Raw genomic sequence first — 15468 nt, forward strand, 5'->3', positions numbered from 1 at the left:
ACCCAGGAAGATCTAATTGATTCAAGATATATTCTATGATATGATATCTTGAATTACGCAAGAGTAATTATACAGTCAATTGGCTATTTTGGCTTTCGTTGGGGTTCACTAGCGGCATATTTTATTGTATCTTACGGTAAAGTGCAGTTATTAAGATTAAATTTTTAGTGTCTGTATTGTAAACGCGAGTGTTCCAAGCACTTGTATCGCATTTTTCCGACGACACCTATTTGTGGTCTATTGCACAACAAGCACATCTTTGTTTACACGTAGTAAAAAGTCGTTTATGCGTAGACCCTAGGCCCTATGATATCAAAAAAATGTGCAGTTAAAACTTACCTATTAAGAAAATGTTTTATATTGTATCCGAGTATATTGCAGACTTCTGCAGGCGTTGGTCTCATGGCGATATCAGGTGGGACCAAAATAACGTCGACTTGAAAAACAGGCGTTCTTTCACTTAATGTTGTTTGGAAGGTCTGAAGGTTTTCCAGGGTTAATCTGTAAATTCAAAGAAATATCAATATAAGCAGGCTTGTCAAACAACGTTGCAAATAAGAATTTCTTCAGGATAATCTCTATTCTTTTAAATTAGTACTTTTTCAAGGTCATTATGAAATTTTGTTAAATATAATTCTTATACAACTCAAATATAATTTTAGATCTAAGACTCATTTTGTTTTATCTTTCATTTCCATAATATATTAGCTAGACAGTTTGTTTGAATTATTTTCCCTTTGTATAATCTTCACAGGATAGAGGGGTGAGGGCCAAGCCCGATGATCTATTGCGACTACAACATACTAATGGAAAAATTTGCGTAACTTACGTAACAAGACATTTGAATATTTTCTTCTCCCAGAAAGTATAGTACGATGACATGACAGCTGTTCTGCCGGTGCTGGTACCCAGGATTAAATACTCCAGCTTCATAAGGTTTGGTCCAATGCGGTCGTAGAGGCGTGACAGCATGGCAACCCGTTCTAGGCGTTCGTTTTCGACTTCCACAAAGAACGTCTAGATTTTAAGAATGCATTTTAAAATATAACGTCCTTATTCTTTTTATGTGATTTATTAGATTCGATGATATATTAGAGCTTGATTTTATCTCACCTACCAAGATCCGTATTATCCGATATAGATGGAGCTAAGAGCAGGTTCTAAAATATCGGCTATTATCTATGCTTAATGTTGATAAATGCTTATGCTAAGTAACTGATCTTAGCTGTCCGATTATAAATAAGTGCAGTCTAATATAAAAGCCAACTACTCAAGCCCGGTGTATTTAGGAAATTTTGCAACGTTAGGTATAATAAATACTATGTCTCTAATATTACCTTGCAGGGATAAAGCCAAGTATCGTCCGGTAATCCAGTTAAAGGATCAATGTAGTCTTTTGGTCGCAGAAGCGGAAACAGGTCGAACATTTCTATCTGATCAAGTAAAAACTGGATTTCCTTTTCAACCATTTTTAATTGCTGGTACACGGCCTTCAAAGAGTTTTCACCTTGAAATGCATAATGAACGATGATGAAAAGGTTTTTAGAATATGTATAGCATAGTTTATAGGATATTGTGTCATATTTTTGTGAGCATTCTAAAGTTTGAAAATATTGAATATTGAATTCATATTCTTATAATAAATTGAAATCTTAAATAGTTCCGATTTGTACAAATATTATTTACTCCCATATTGAAGTACGTACCCATAGTAAAACAAAAATATATTATAAAAAAAGGGTAGTAAAATTATTCACCAAAGCCTTTAAGTAATACCTTTAGTAATATCTTTTATGTATTCATTGATTCCCAAAGCGGTCCAAGTAATTCGTGTCAGGCCAGGCAATATGTGTCTTTCCATATCTAATAGATGTTTTTTCATGAGGTGGGTCTCTGAGGGACTCAAACCAGTAGAACTTGCATTATATTTGTTTATTACACATGTTAACGCTTCAAGTTCATAGTAAAGGCGAGACTTTTGCATAGAGACGTCTCTAATATTAGAAGGAAGATCGAACCCTGTAATTATGAAGGAATTAAAAAGTAGGTAAATCTTTTGAATGTTTTTAAAACCACTGAGGATTTAACATTAATATTTTAATCTAACGTAATAAAGTTTTTACCTCTAAGTTTAGAGGTAAAAACTTTTAGATTCCAATTATTTCCTCTTTTGCAATAATCCTAAGTGCAATAATCCCAATTTTAGAGGTAAAAACTCAAGGCAAAATTAATGCGAAATCTGTTTTAGATTCCAATTATTTCCTCTTTTGCAATAATACCAGGGTTATTTGCACAGACACTTATTATTCCCTGAAATGTTTAATCAATGCGTTATACATATTGGTTTAGTTATCATGTGTACCTAATTTTTCCAGCAGCTCCGCTTCGTGTATAATACGAAAGATGTGTTTATCGAAGTTTGGTTGAAACTCCAATTCGTACTCTTGCATTAGCTTATGAACCGTCATATCCCGCCATGTAACATCCGTCTGAAAGTAAATGCATTTTATTTGAAGCATTACTTTAAGTAGTAGTAGAACGTTTTGTGACAGCTCGTCCGAGGAAGTACTACCGCCATGCTTATTTCTACAGCTAAGGAGCATAGCTGCAATGCTATATTCGATCTGAAGGGTGTGGATGCCGGTGTATTTATAGGCATATGAGGCTTAACACCTACGCCTCAGATTGACGGACACAGGGCGGCACGTTGCAGGATTTGTTCCTCGCATACCCTGTGAAGTTTTGCTCTGTTCATAGGCGACGGTTTTCTACTTACCATCTATCCATTCAGGTGGGCTATCAGTTTGGCCTGTCAGTTATAACTATAAAAAAATACATGCCGGACAGTCTTTGGGGACTACCGATAGAAGTGGAAGTAAACCTATGTAAATATTATAAAAGCAGTATACCTATAGCTTATGAGAAGCGTGCGGTGACGACGATGCGAGATTCACGCTTTTTGTTCAGCCAAAAAGTACACATATAAATACAGTAAACATATATCTCGTGGAAAGCGTTGGGTGCCGCTGAAGCGATTTCCATGATTGTTTTCGAACCAAAAATTGCTCAACACGCCAAAAGCACTTTTCACTTCAAAAATCTACTATGTTTTAAGTAGCTTTAACTCATATAAGTAGCTAGGAATACCAATCCTTGAATAAAGGAACAAATTACGATTTTTGCCAATTCTTGAAAAGGAAGCCTTTTAGCCCTATTGAAAAATGAAGTGAATGCCACAGAAAATATTTGTGAGTTTTCAAACGGGTATATTTACCAATCCTTCCTTTGCTAATAGTGATATGGAACTTGGTGATTTAACATTTTCGTAGTGTTGACCTGGGATTCTCATCAGCATAACTAAAAAAGTTAAATATTAATTAAAAAAAAAAATAGACAGAAGAATGAGATGAGAAGAGAATTGGAAGAAATGTAACACGCAATAAATGTAATAAAAAAAGTAAAATTTTAGTGTTACTCAGAAAAGTCTTACTCTAATATACGTACGAGCTTTTTCTCTTCGCCGTTTCTGTGCGATTTCTTTGTTTACAACGTCAACAGGTCTAATGGACGTGGTTGAGGCTTTTTTCTTAGCGACATGAGCGCGTCCTGCTGCAGTCAACTGCATTCCACGGCCCTTTGTCGTAGCTGGCTCTACGACAATACAATAGTAAACAGTAAGCAGAATTGACATTTGGCCAAACAAATGCGTATGCTACATTTTCATGTCTATATCGATACAAAACAGATGTTCCAGAATACTCTGTTAACCCACGCTTCACTCTGTTACATTCATCTATTGTATGACACCATAGATTGCTGAGATTGCTACACAAAAAAAGACTTAATTCAACATGCCAAAATATTTAATACACATGCAGCTATCCGTTAACAGTATACAAAAATATGAGGGTAGTATGGTGCCATTGTAACAAAATCCCTCAGTTTGTAAATAGGAGGCATCGTTATTATTTTTCATTTAGTAGGTGGGCCTTCAATAGTTTTTTGAAATTGTAGAAACTTTTAATTTCTTTATTCTTAGGGAGTTTATTGTATAATTGCTCACTTTCACATGTTATATTTTTTTTACCGTAGTTAGTTCTGGGCGTAGTATTATATTATTTGCACTTCTTAACTGTCAATTGCGGGAATTTATTTTTAATAGTAAAGGTTGTATTTGTGTTTATTTATTTTGTTAACATTTTTCGAATTAAAATACATGTGTAATATTTGTATGTACCTGAAATATTCATCAATTCTTGATATAATTTTACTGTTGGTGTAAGAAAATCATATTTAAATAATATTTTTACTAATTTATTTTGAGCTGTTTGTAAAAGTTTTATATTGGTGTTGGCTGCTGAGCCCCAGATTTTGATAAGGTAGGATTTAATTATTACAAATCTCTGTAACTATTATAATTACCATCTTCTTTTATGAAAACGACATGTAGAATGTTTCTTTTCATCCCATCATCAACGAAGTCTGACGCGCCTTGGACCCACTCTTTAAATTTGGTCTCCTCGTACTCTTTAATGAGTCTCGAGAAAGCTTTATACTGCAAGAATGCTGTCTTCTTTTGCTCGCAGTCGTTTAGTTCTGGTACCTGGTTTAATTCAAAGACATAGTGGGCAATTATGAAATCATAGACATTAAGAGTATTATTTTGTTAATGTTAGATAGGCTTGCGAAGTATGAAGATGACAATCCGGCCTTAGGGAAAACTATTACCAGGCCTACAAATTCATTTTACATGTGTTTGTTCTTTTTTTTGTGTCGTTTTTCTGAGTTGTGTACAAATAAAGAGTATAAATAAATAAATAAATAGTACTTTAAAAAATATATACCTTCTGAAATTTCATTATTGGCTGTTTCATCTTGTTGAATAGTGCTCTTGCCCAATAGATGGCACCAGCTACCGGAGAATGGTATCGTAGTAAAGGTGGATTTTTGCGGTAACGCTGAAAAATAGTTATATGTAGTCTTCAAGTTTGAATAATTAAAAGATAAAAAAGGGAAACTGCATTTTGAAATCATTAAACTAAATATAGATATTAAATATATAGCCATGGATATATATAACCACCTAAGCAGGTAGGTAATATAAAAAGGAAAATCCTTCTCTTGCACGACTAAAATTTTTAGAGTAGTTTTTATGCATATACTACGAAAGTACGCCCTTGGGTCAATCATTAAAACGTTGTGACGCCTTGACGTAAAGCCCATCCAACAGCACCTATAACAGCTTATCATGATACTGATAAAAAGAAGAAGTGCATTGAGACAGTGTGACGATATTGGTTTTACTGCATTTTCGTTAATGCGAATAAAAACGATGCGTACTCTAAACTCTCCCTTAGCTTCACCGTCTAATGCAAGTTGGACACTCGCACGCACGCTATGATGGCAGGGCTCTAATCAACTCAAAATCAAAAAGATAACCTATAGCAAAGAGAAAGGTAGATAGGTAAAAAGTCTATTCTATTCTTATTCTAATCTATATATGCATTCCGGCTTTGAGTGTGTGCCTCTACTTTTAAAAGTATCCGTGCGATGCACTATATTGCGTATCTAAGGAGACCTATTAAGCGTTGCAATGACTTATAAGTTAATAGAATATTAGCTGCTCATAAAATATGAAGGACTCTTCGTGATAAAAGAAATTAAATGTCAAAGCAGTAGGAGTACTTTGATAAGTAACTACTACTGCCTGCAATATTGAAAATGTTGCTTATGCTTACAGTGAATTTGTCTTCGATAATCGTGATCTCCTTAATAAATTGTCTCATAACGAGGTCAAATTTGGTAGACAGTTGTGACCTGATCGATTCTCTTATATCAAACTCCATAAACTTTAGTAAAACATCCAATGCCTCTTCAGATGATCTACATGTAAGAAAATATAAAGTTTATCACTGATTGCCGCCAACTCCTTTCAGCAATATACCACTCGTCCACTTGGCAACTTTGGTGCTGGTAAATTGTTTGAAGATTTTGGTTTACCAAACGGACATGACAGTTTAATTTCGTTGCAGGTTTTAGAAACCCTGTGTTTTATTACTTGTAATATAATGATCCATTAAGACATGTAACGGCTAAAAGTTCAAAAATCGTCAAGTTTTCAGTTATCAGTAATACAAGTGGAGACAACAAGTTGGATAGTATATGCCGGAGCCCTGAATTTTTGGATACTGTTATTATGAGTGAGTCAACGTGTTCACAATGTGAAATTTCGTTCGATTATTGCACTATTTTGTGACCTGGCATAAAAATAAATATTTTAGAAACCTAACTTAGAAAAGTAGTAATTATTAAAATAGGTTCTGACCGTAAGCTGCTAAAGCATTGGTTAATGTAATTCTTCGCTTCCTCTTCTAAATATCTAACTTCACTCCAAAAGTCTCCCATGATGACATCCCAGTTCTCCTTATTGTCAAACACAAACACGCTAAAGTCGATCGTGCGTATGGGATAAACGAGTTTCTTGACACGTTTACGCACGTCGTCGATCTGAGTTGGATCACTAATGATAGATTTGAGCTCGTTTCCAAATATTCGCTCAAAATCGATAAGGACCTGGAACAGAATTTAATCACTGCTGTAGTAAACCGAGAGCGTCTGACAGCAGGTCAAATGTACAACCATGTCGATGATTTAAATGGTACATATTCGGTATAATAAGTTAGTTTTGTATTTAAATTTTATGTATATCGTATGTTGTAACTTGTGGGTTGATGGGATATCACTGTAATTTTTAAATGGCATCCTTGCTCTGGCATCTGCAGCGTAGTAGATCGCTTACTAGGAGGTTGGAATCAAAGGAGAAAATTGATTAAATCTATTCTATAAACTGTCTACCCTGATACCAATAACTGGACGTGACGTGGATTGTGGAAAGTTTTTCAGTGGTGGTTAGGATAGTTTTTTTTATTCAAAAATACTAAGGAATATCAACCTGATTTGCGTTATCCACATCCGATCCTATCCGATTAGATACCAAACAATGCTTTGTATTTGCAGATTAGAAAGGCTCATTTTAATTTTAACTATACATAATTATTTATCTGAGGACAATCAATATGCCATCATGCCAGCATAGTATAACGCTCGTTGATTCGAATTGAAGTTTCATTTACCTGTACTATATCTCCAAGATCTCTGGCAACTGTGCCAATGTAATCCGTGCGTGTGAACAATAGGGGCTGGTCAAACTCCCAACGTGCACCCTTGCCACTGATTTCGATATTACGTCGTGTGTCCTTGTATAAAGAGTGCCACATTTCCATTATTTTCTGACCTGTTCGAGCAAGTGAAAGGATCTCTTCATTTGATTTGCTGAAATTATCAAGGCCACCCTTTAAATAGTCCCGTAATAATTTTTTTATTTAAACACTTTATTTGTACACAACTGCATAGTATGGAAAATGAAATGATGGAAAATTCTAGAGAAGAATAATATTAAGTATAAGAAGTCGTCTATTAGTATTATTATTATCACTATCTGAGACTTTATAGCTGTTTTGGTTCACTGGTTGTGTACAATGTTAGGTATAGGTACAAGCGAATCTAATGAGATGGAAAAATATAGTGTAATTGTTTCACTATTCAAAAAACTCAGAAATGACTAAATCGGTTTGAATCTTCTTTTGTTTGTCACATTACAGGTTTAACAAAAAAATTCAGAAGGCCCATAGCCGAAAAAAATAATCGAACGCCATCTATTGAAAGTAATTGAAATTGTTAATTTGAAATACATTTCATAGATGGCGCTCGTAGTTTGTAAAAACTTCACTGAGTCACAATGATAGTAAAATGTTAAAATACGAAACTCATCATATTCATCAACTTTGTGACATCACGTCATCATGACAGAGTTGGGGTTTTCTCTTAGAGAAGAGAGGAATTAGAGAACACCAAAATGTAAATATAAGTGCTTTTATTGCGAAGGGAAATGTTAATTAATTTTACTGAAAAATAAAATATTTGCGAAGTGATAAAAAATACTTACTACCTGTTTTAAAATAGATTCATAATCAGTTTTTAGAAAAGTTATGTCAGAACTGGTTAAAAAAAGTATTGACTCTTACTCAAACAGTTTGTGCACATTGAGAAATCTCTCCAATTTATCACACATCGCCCAAGATATTCGTCCTAGGAGTGGGATCATAGTCTCATCGGTGCGATAACCTTTAGATAGGACCCACATCATGTAAATACTTTCAACAAGTTCCGGTAACATGTCTATTACAAGTTGAAGGGGTGAATCGTCTTCCAGTACCTAGATTGGATTCATTTTAAGATTTATAAAATCAATCAATTCAATTATTTTCAATCGATATTAAGTTCTTTCGTGCAACCAAAATAATTATTAGGTATACACAGTTTTGATGATTAGATGTAGAACTTTTAAGCTACTAGAAACCTGCCCCGGCTTCGCAAGGGTGTAATGAAGCTACTCATGCGCTTGTGCTACATAATCACTTCACAGAATATAATTCCGTAGTACATTAGTTTAAGCTATTTCGCAAGGTTTAGTCCACGTTTGAAATATAAGCTTTGCAAAAATATCATTACAATGTCTAAATTTCTTTGCTTTTCTTAATATGCACGTATATTTAAACAGCCGGTTGGCGCAGTAAGCAGCGATCCGGCTTTCTGCGTCAAAGGCCGTGGGTTCGATTCTCACAACTGAAAAAATGTTTGTGTGATGAAGATGAACGTTTTTCAGTGACTGGGTATTTATCTGTCTATTATAAGTATTTATGTGTATTATTTTCATAATAAATATTCATCAGCTATCTTAGTGCCCATATCACAAGCTACGCTTACTTTTGGGCTAGATGGCGATTATATGTCTATGTGTATTGTCGTAGTATATGGAAAAAAATGTTTACTACACAACCGCATTAAAATCTGTTCCATAGTTTAGAAGATCAAACTTTGTTTTATATAAATTAAAAATTCTAAAATTTTAAAGACTACAGATAAATTTATAAATGATTAATGATCAATATGAAAAACATCTTACTGTGAAAAAACGCATTAGGGTCGACAGAAATTTTAGATTATCTCCAGCCAGGTTGTATTGTTCCATAAGTGTATCTTTGAAGTGTTGAAAACCCTGTAATTTACGTACAAAATATTTTATACTTAATAAACACATACCATAGGTTTGATTCATTAAGATTTCCATTGCTTTAGAGCGATGAGAGATGAGATCAGAATATGCTATTTGATCTTTAAGTAAAAGCTAGCAAAATAGTCGAGCAGCTAATGTAGATGTAAAAGAAAGATGCATGAAAAAGAAAAAAAACGAAGATATGATTAAAGATATGGTCAGCACGGGCAGGGAACAGTTATATACCCGGGAAAAGTATAAAAATTTATCTTCTCCCACAGCTTTATCACCTCTCAAAGCACTCGCGCACAAGTGAAAATAATATTTAAATAATATATGTGTTATAATAAACGGGGGCAAACTTCTCCTATTCCATTTTCCCACGCTTTAGCACGTTAATTTTATCCCTAGTTACGGGATATAATCGGGGGATATAATGTTTATCTCCTACCCGTGCTAGCCCTGCTGTTCCAAAAATATCTCCTGCACCACATTGTGGCCCATTTATTAGGCCCACAATACATAGTATGTTAATTTGCTTACGATTAAGTGTGTTGAAGAACCATTCTTGAGCATGGATAGCATTTTAACTACCATTGGTTGCTTCAATTGTTCAACGAGCAGTGATATTTCAGCGTCTCTCTCACGCCAGTACTTATATTCTGCAACAGGGCCATTGCCATCTCGCGTCTGTTAGAAAAAAAGTTTTGTAAACTGTTTAAATATCCTAAAACTCTAATTTTCATTTTCGAAACGGAGTTTTATAACGCAATTAAACAGAACGCATTAAACAGAAAATAATGTTTCATTTAAACTCGTCTAAGTGTACGTTTGCTATTAGGCTGAAAGACTTACTTTACTCATACAAGCAGATATTGTAGCATCGATATGCGTCTGCCACATCATGATTGCTTCTTCTAGCTGAGAGGCGAGTTGTGTGTCTATAATATCTACGTGATTCTCCTCTCGCTCTTCCATTAGGGCTGGGATGTTCGGCATTGGAAGCTGTATCTCACCCTCCATGTGCTCTATTGTCCTGGAAGTTGAAATATGAGACTGAGGTTCAGCAAATAAATCACTGACGTCTCTTTTCATAAGTGAGAGGAGTTTCTAGAAATGACATACCTTCCTTACAAACCAACCAAGAAATCTTACTGAAAATAACCGAAACCGACCAGGCGGTTTAACGTATTTTCCGAGTCACGTGGGTGGATAGCCCAATATTTCCTTCGACAATACACTCATTGCAATCTAGCCCCAAAGTAAGCGTAGCTTGCGTCATGGGTACTAAGATGACTGATGAATATTTTTTTCAATAATATACATAAATACTTAGTATATACATATAAACACCCAGACACTGAAAAACATTCATTCTCATCACACAAACATTTTCCAGTAGTGGGAATCGAACCCACGGCCTTGGACTTAAGAAGCAGGGTCGCTGCAAACTGCGCCAATCGGCCGTCTAACTTTGAGCTGGTATTACGACAGTATTTTTTGACACGAAAACTCTGAAGTCAGACTTTTCTGTCTGACCAAGGAATGGTACCCTGTACCTCGCAACATACTTGCCCATAGAACAAGGAGGCAGTTGATCTTGACTTGCATTAGTATGATAGTATATTTATATACTATCTCGCAATGTGTGTGTACGTTCCTTAAAAAAGACCTATGTCCAACAGTAGACGTCCTTCAGTTGACATGAATATAAAGTGTTCAAGTGTCTAGACACCGCAGAATGTATATAAAATGGTCACATTCATCAGATAACTTCGCACTTTGTTTCCATGTCAGGGATACCCTGTTCTGAGTCCGTCCTAAATCTCCAAATATATTAATCAGATTTTCCCCAACACAGAGTGAGATTCACATTGATCCTTTTGAAAATAAATAATCCTAATTGATTATGATATATGCCACTAGCTGGCGTATAAGTCAAGAAGCGTGGAGTACATGACATATACTTATGACCAATCCAAATTATTATTTTTAAATAGCGGAAACTAGACAGACGTCTGACGGAAGTAACGCTTACGTCAGACGTCTGTCTAGTTTCCGCTATAAACAATCTGAGTTACTCCCTAGTAGCGCCTAAAGAAGTTTTACTTGTGTAAACGTTTAATAACAGTTTACTCTTAATTTAATGGAATTATATACGGGCAAAGCACTATATATAATAAAGTATTAACTAAAATATAATAAAGAGACTGCCCATAGAAGTGACATGCCAGATAATACGGAAAGTTGTGCGATATATGCCCGCGCTAGATACGTCGGATATTAAAGTTGTGTTGGAGTTATGGAAACTTCCGACATTTTAGCTCCAACGCTATAATGACACAGCTTCTCTCCGCTCATTAGAGGGAATTCAGATGTTTACGCTTATTCACATTTTGTCAACGTCGAGGGTATAAGTAATCAATTAAAGCGTTGCGACGTTTTACCGCAGGTAGTCCACAGCACAGAACCGTGTACACGACTAATATTGAAGCATCAAACACCACTCTAATTTAGTAGTGTTTCTCGAACAGGCGATTAGCAGCCATTGATAGTAGTTGACAGAAATTATTTTACCTCTAAATTGTTTCAAACGTTTACCATAAAATGTGAAAGTTTGTGAAATAACAACATAACGCGGGTGTAAAAACGAAGTAACGTAATTCGGGTCATTACTGTTAATATAATTATATATTATGTGTTATTATACTAATGGCGTAAAACTAGTCGCAGCAGTTCATAAAACATCGTAAGTTTGCTATAGTACTTACCATTCAACTATTCCAACCAGATTTTTTATGTCATCTATAACTTCGTGTGCTGCTGGTTTCTTTTCGCCACTAGTATCTGAGATTGGTATTTCAATATCGCTTGGGATCTCGCTTGTTAGCTAAAAAAAATAAGGCTTATTAAGTGGAACAAAGAACTGGATTTTGTATCACTCATGCGTGGAAAGTAGTACGCTCGCTGTTGCAGTTGAAAAAGAACCGTTTGCCCATTTTAAAATTTGTTAATAAATTTTCAAATTATTGTTTGAGTGAGAAATTATTTTAAAATGGGCAAACGGTTCTTTTTCAACCACAAGAGCGAGCGTACTACTTTCCCCGCATGAGTAATACAAAATAGTATGTGCAACAAGTGCGACATCGATTACCCACTCAAGCGAATGACCGCACTCGCTTCTCTCGTGCGTTCAACTTCGCTTTCGTGGGCAATCGACAACTTGTCGCACTAGTTGCACAATATACTATTATTATCCTGTTATATAAGTATTGTTGTCTTTATGTTGATAAAAATTGGGACATGAATAAGGCTAACATCATGAGCATCAATTTGCCATCCAAGAAGAACTCCAGATTCCGAGGTCCTGTGCCGCTTGCGTCGGTAGGTTTCCCCCGACTCATTCGATGCCGGCCCCACATTCTCAGTTGATGATCAATGTTGCGTTTCGCGCATCGCCATTATATCGTACTGCGTTAAAACATTTCTCCCGTGAGAGAGGAGGCCTATGTCCAGCTGTGGGACGTTAAGAGGCTGACGATGGTGAAACAAGTATTGTTACCAGTCATAAAAATTATTTTGCTACAATGATAATGAAAAATGTTCAGCAACACGTACCGTTGTCAATATCGAAGAATTCGGTCTCATAACTTTCGGTAGAGGTTGAGCAACGTACGTTTCATTACGCATATTTTTAATCCTGTAACAGATAATAGAACTTGTAATAGGAATTCTATAAGTCATTTCAATCTTTGATGGTCTTTGTTTTAGTCTAATTTTTTGGCTCGGTGTCATTTGTGTAATTATCCGTTTATACAAGCATTTTTGTATTTATGCTGCTATATAATAAAGTTAATATATTTATTACATCTTCAATAGTGTACACTCACATTATGTTATAGTTTGAAGTTCAATATTTTCTCTACTAAGTGAATTTTTGTAACTATTTTAGGAAAAAAATCTTAAATCATATTTTGTGGGTAATAAACTTATAAAGACACACATACACACATACACAGAGGCGAAGGTGGCTGTCTTCACGCGCATGCACGTTTGTTCACACTACGAGTAGAATGTTGGCGCGGGCAGCCTGATTTTGACAGGGCAGTGGCGACTGTAGTGTTTGAAGTTATACTTCTTTTGGCACGTTAGGGAAAAATAGTAAGAGTAATTTTTTACGATGTGCGCGCACACCGTCACAAAAAACTGACACCATGAAGTTAGCTATAGTCAACATTTTAGTTTTTCTAAAAAAGGTTTGACAACTTGACTTTCAATAATTCAAACAATACCTTTTTTCTATTTTTAGTGTCGTTTTTTATACAAACGAAATAGAATTAGCGAAAGCGAAAGATTAATAATATAATTTTTGAAAAGATTTTTATTTTGTTACGCCAAAGAAGTATAACTTCTAACGCGTGTACACACACGTTTTTTTCTATCATTATGATAACAAGGCTAAGCTATGAGTTATGAGCCCCATGATAATACTACGATAATTAGAGGAATTAAAAAAAAACCTACAATTTTTGCTTAAACTGAGTGCAACCGCAACCCCGACCGCTACTACCTCGGTATGGGGAGCGATTTAAATATAATATGGATATAAATGCAACAGTTTTGGTCACATTACCTGCGTTCTGCGTTCTCTCCTCTAGCTACATTGGACATTCGGCGATAATCAGATGGACGGAGATAATTTATCTGGAATTGTTATATTAGTTATATCGTTTAATAATAAGTGTATAAATAATAAGTATACAGAGAATTGATACATTTTATTGCAAAACAAACCAAATTACAGAAAATATAATTAATTGTTTACGACATTTAGTTGTGGAGTAAAACACAGCTAATATTAACACAGACAATATATTATATTGTCTACATTCAGATAATAACAACAATGATCGGAATGTGATAATGACAAGGGTTAGATCTTCTTTTTGGATCATAGCTTTAGTTTTAATTTAACAAATGTTACAATCGGTATCATCTTAATACCATTTCTTTATGTTATGTACCTACGCATCAAAAGTGCTATTCGAATAGCGGACTTGACATTGGACTATGAAATCTTCAGGGCGTTATAGTGCACACGTCATCGATACTTTGGCTACCCTAGTCTAGGCTAGTCCTAAATGACTCAGGGAACTCCGCAGGGCTTAATGGGTACCTATGCTGGGTGCTTCTCAGTCAAACATGGAGGCTGCGCAGTTATGGCTGCTTTGTTTCCAGGTGTGAAGTTAAGAATAAGGAAGTATAGGTGAAAATACATGTTTATTATCTGCCATATAAAAGCAAGAAATAGAAGTTAGAAGCGATGTTAGCGCATTGGGTACTTCATTTTTGGGGCCGAGTTCGAATCCTAGCACGCACCTCCAACTTTTCAAAGTTATGTGCGTTTTCACTAATTAAAATAACACTTGCATCAACGGTTAAGGAAAACTTTGTGAGGAAACCAGCATGCCTGAGAGTCCTAGATAATGTTTTCAAAAGTGTGTGGAGACAACTAATTCGCACTGGGCCAGTGTGGTGGACTACGGCTATAATCCCTTCTCATTGTGGAAATATACCCGTGTTCTGTAGTGGGCCGGTAATTATGTGATGATTGAATAAAATCAAGTGTAGGTACCAAAACAGCAAAAATAAAAAAGTGATTTTTTTCTTTCTAAAACTATTAATAAACTTTGTGACATAATAAATTATAAACTTTTAACATTTTACCTCTGATGTCGTGTCATCCATCTGATAATGTTTTCCGGCATAGGAAACTTGCCTTGATATCATTGTCGATGATGGTTCAGCTGGCATCGTCGTGATTTCACGGAATTGCTTCTCAAATAAAGCCACAAACGTCTGTCAAAGGTACAAAATCAGTTTAATAGTTTTATAGTTATGTAGGTTCCCTCAAAGACTAAAGTCTTCGAACAGTGCGTGTTGCTAGTGATTACTTACAGATCTGAGATGTAGTCTCTAACTATTGGCTTAATAAGAAGGCACAGAGTTACTCAGCGGGCGATACAGAGAGCTATGCTACGAGTATCTCTACCTCATCAAATTAAAAATTAAGAGATCCGTAGGAGAACTAGAGTTACCGACATAGCTCAGCAAGTCGCGAGGTTGAAGTGGCAATGGGCGAGCTTATAGCTCGGAGAACATTATTGTAACTAAATTGTATTTTACGTATTTAATTAACGGCACCGGTAACTTTTGTTTTTAACCGGGGAGATTCTAATAATTATTATCTTAGGATGTAACTATGTATTTATTTGTGTTTACACCGATTTCTGTACTAATTATGGACCGATTTTTAAATAATTTTGTCGTTTCCATTGCCACCAATCTGATAA

General features: G+C 35.3%; 1 protein-coding gene across 1 annotated transcript in view; it reads right to left on the reverse strand.

Annotated features, from left to right (window-relative positions):
- The window catches only part of LOC120633444 (dynein heavy chain 10, axonemal), an 87457-nt gene that overhangs the window by 67157 nt on the left and 4832 nt on the right, over positions 1–15468 (reverse strand). Inside the window, exons 7-26 of the mRNA XM_039903652.1 lie at positions 14843–14974; positions 13749–13819; positions 12734–12815; positions 11887–12005; positions 9971–10151; positions 9682–9805; positions 9026–9120; positions 8085–8275; positions 7134–7332; positions 6326–6573; positions 5739–5883; positions 4845–4958; positions 4423–4603; positions 3505–3651; positions 3275–3357; positions 2363–2489; positions 1777–2019; positions 1338–1507; positions 830–1017; positions 340–501 (exon numbers count right to left, since the gene is read on the reverse strand). Of these exons, the coding sequence (XP_039759586.1) occupies positions 340–501; positions 830–1017; positions 1338–1507; positions 1777–2019; positions 2363–2489; positions 3275–3357; positions 3505–3651; positions 4423–4603; positions 4845–4958; positions 5739–5883; positions 6326–6573; positions 7134–7332; positions 8085–8275; positions 9026–9120; positions 9682–9805; positions 9971–10151; positions 11887–12005; positions 12734–12815; positions 13749–13819; positions 14843–14974 (3002 nt within the window). The remainder of the gene's footprint in view (positions 1–339; positions 502–829; positions 1018–1337; positions 1508–1776; positions 2020–2362; positions 2490–3274; positions 3358–3504; positions 3652–4422; positions 4604–4844; positions 4959–5738; positions 5884–6325; positions 6574–7133; positions 7333–8084; positions 8276–9025; positions 9121–9681; positions 9806–9970; positions 10152–11886; positions 12006–12733; positions 12816–13748; positions 13820–14842; positions 14975–15468) is intronic.

Source organism: Pararge aegeria, chromosome 21 (assembly GCF_905163445.1).
Source record: "Pararge aegeria chromosome 21, ilParAegt1.1, whole genome shotgun sequence".
NCBI lineage: Eukaryota > Metazoa > Arthropoda > Insecta > Lepidoptera > Nymphalidae > Pararge > Pararge aegeria.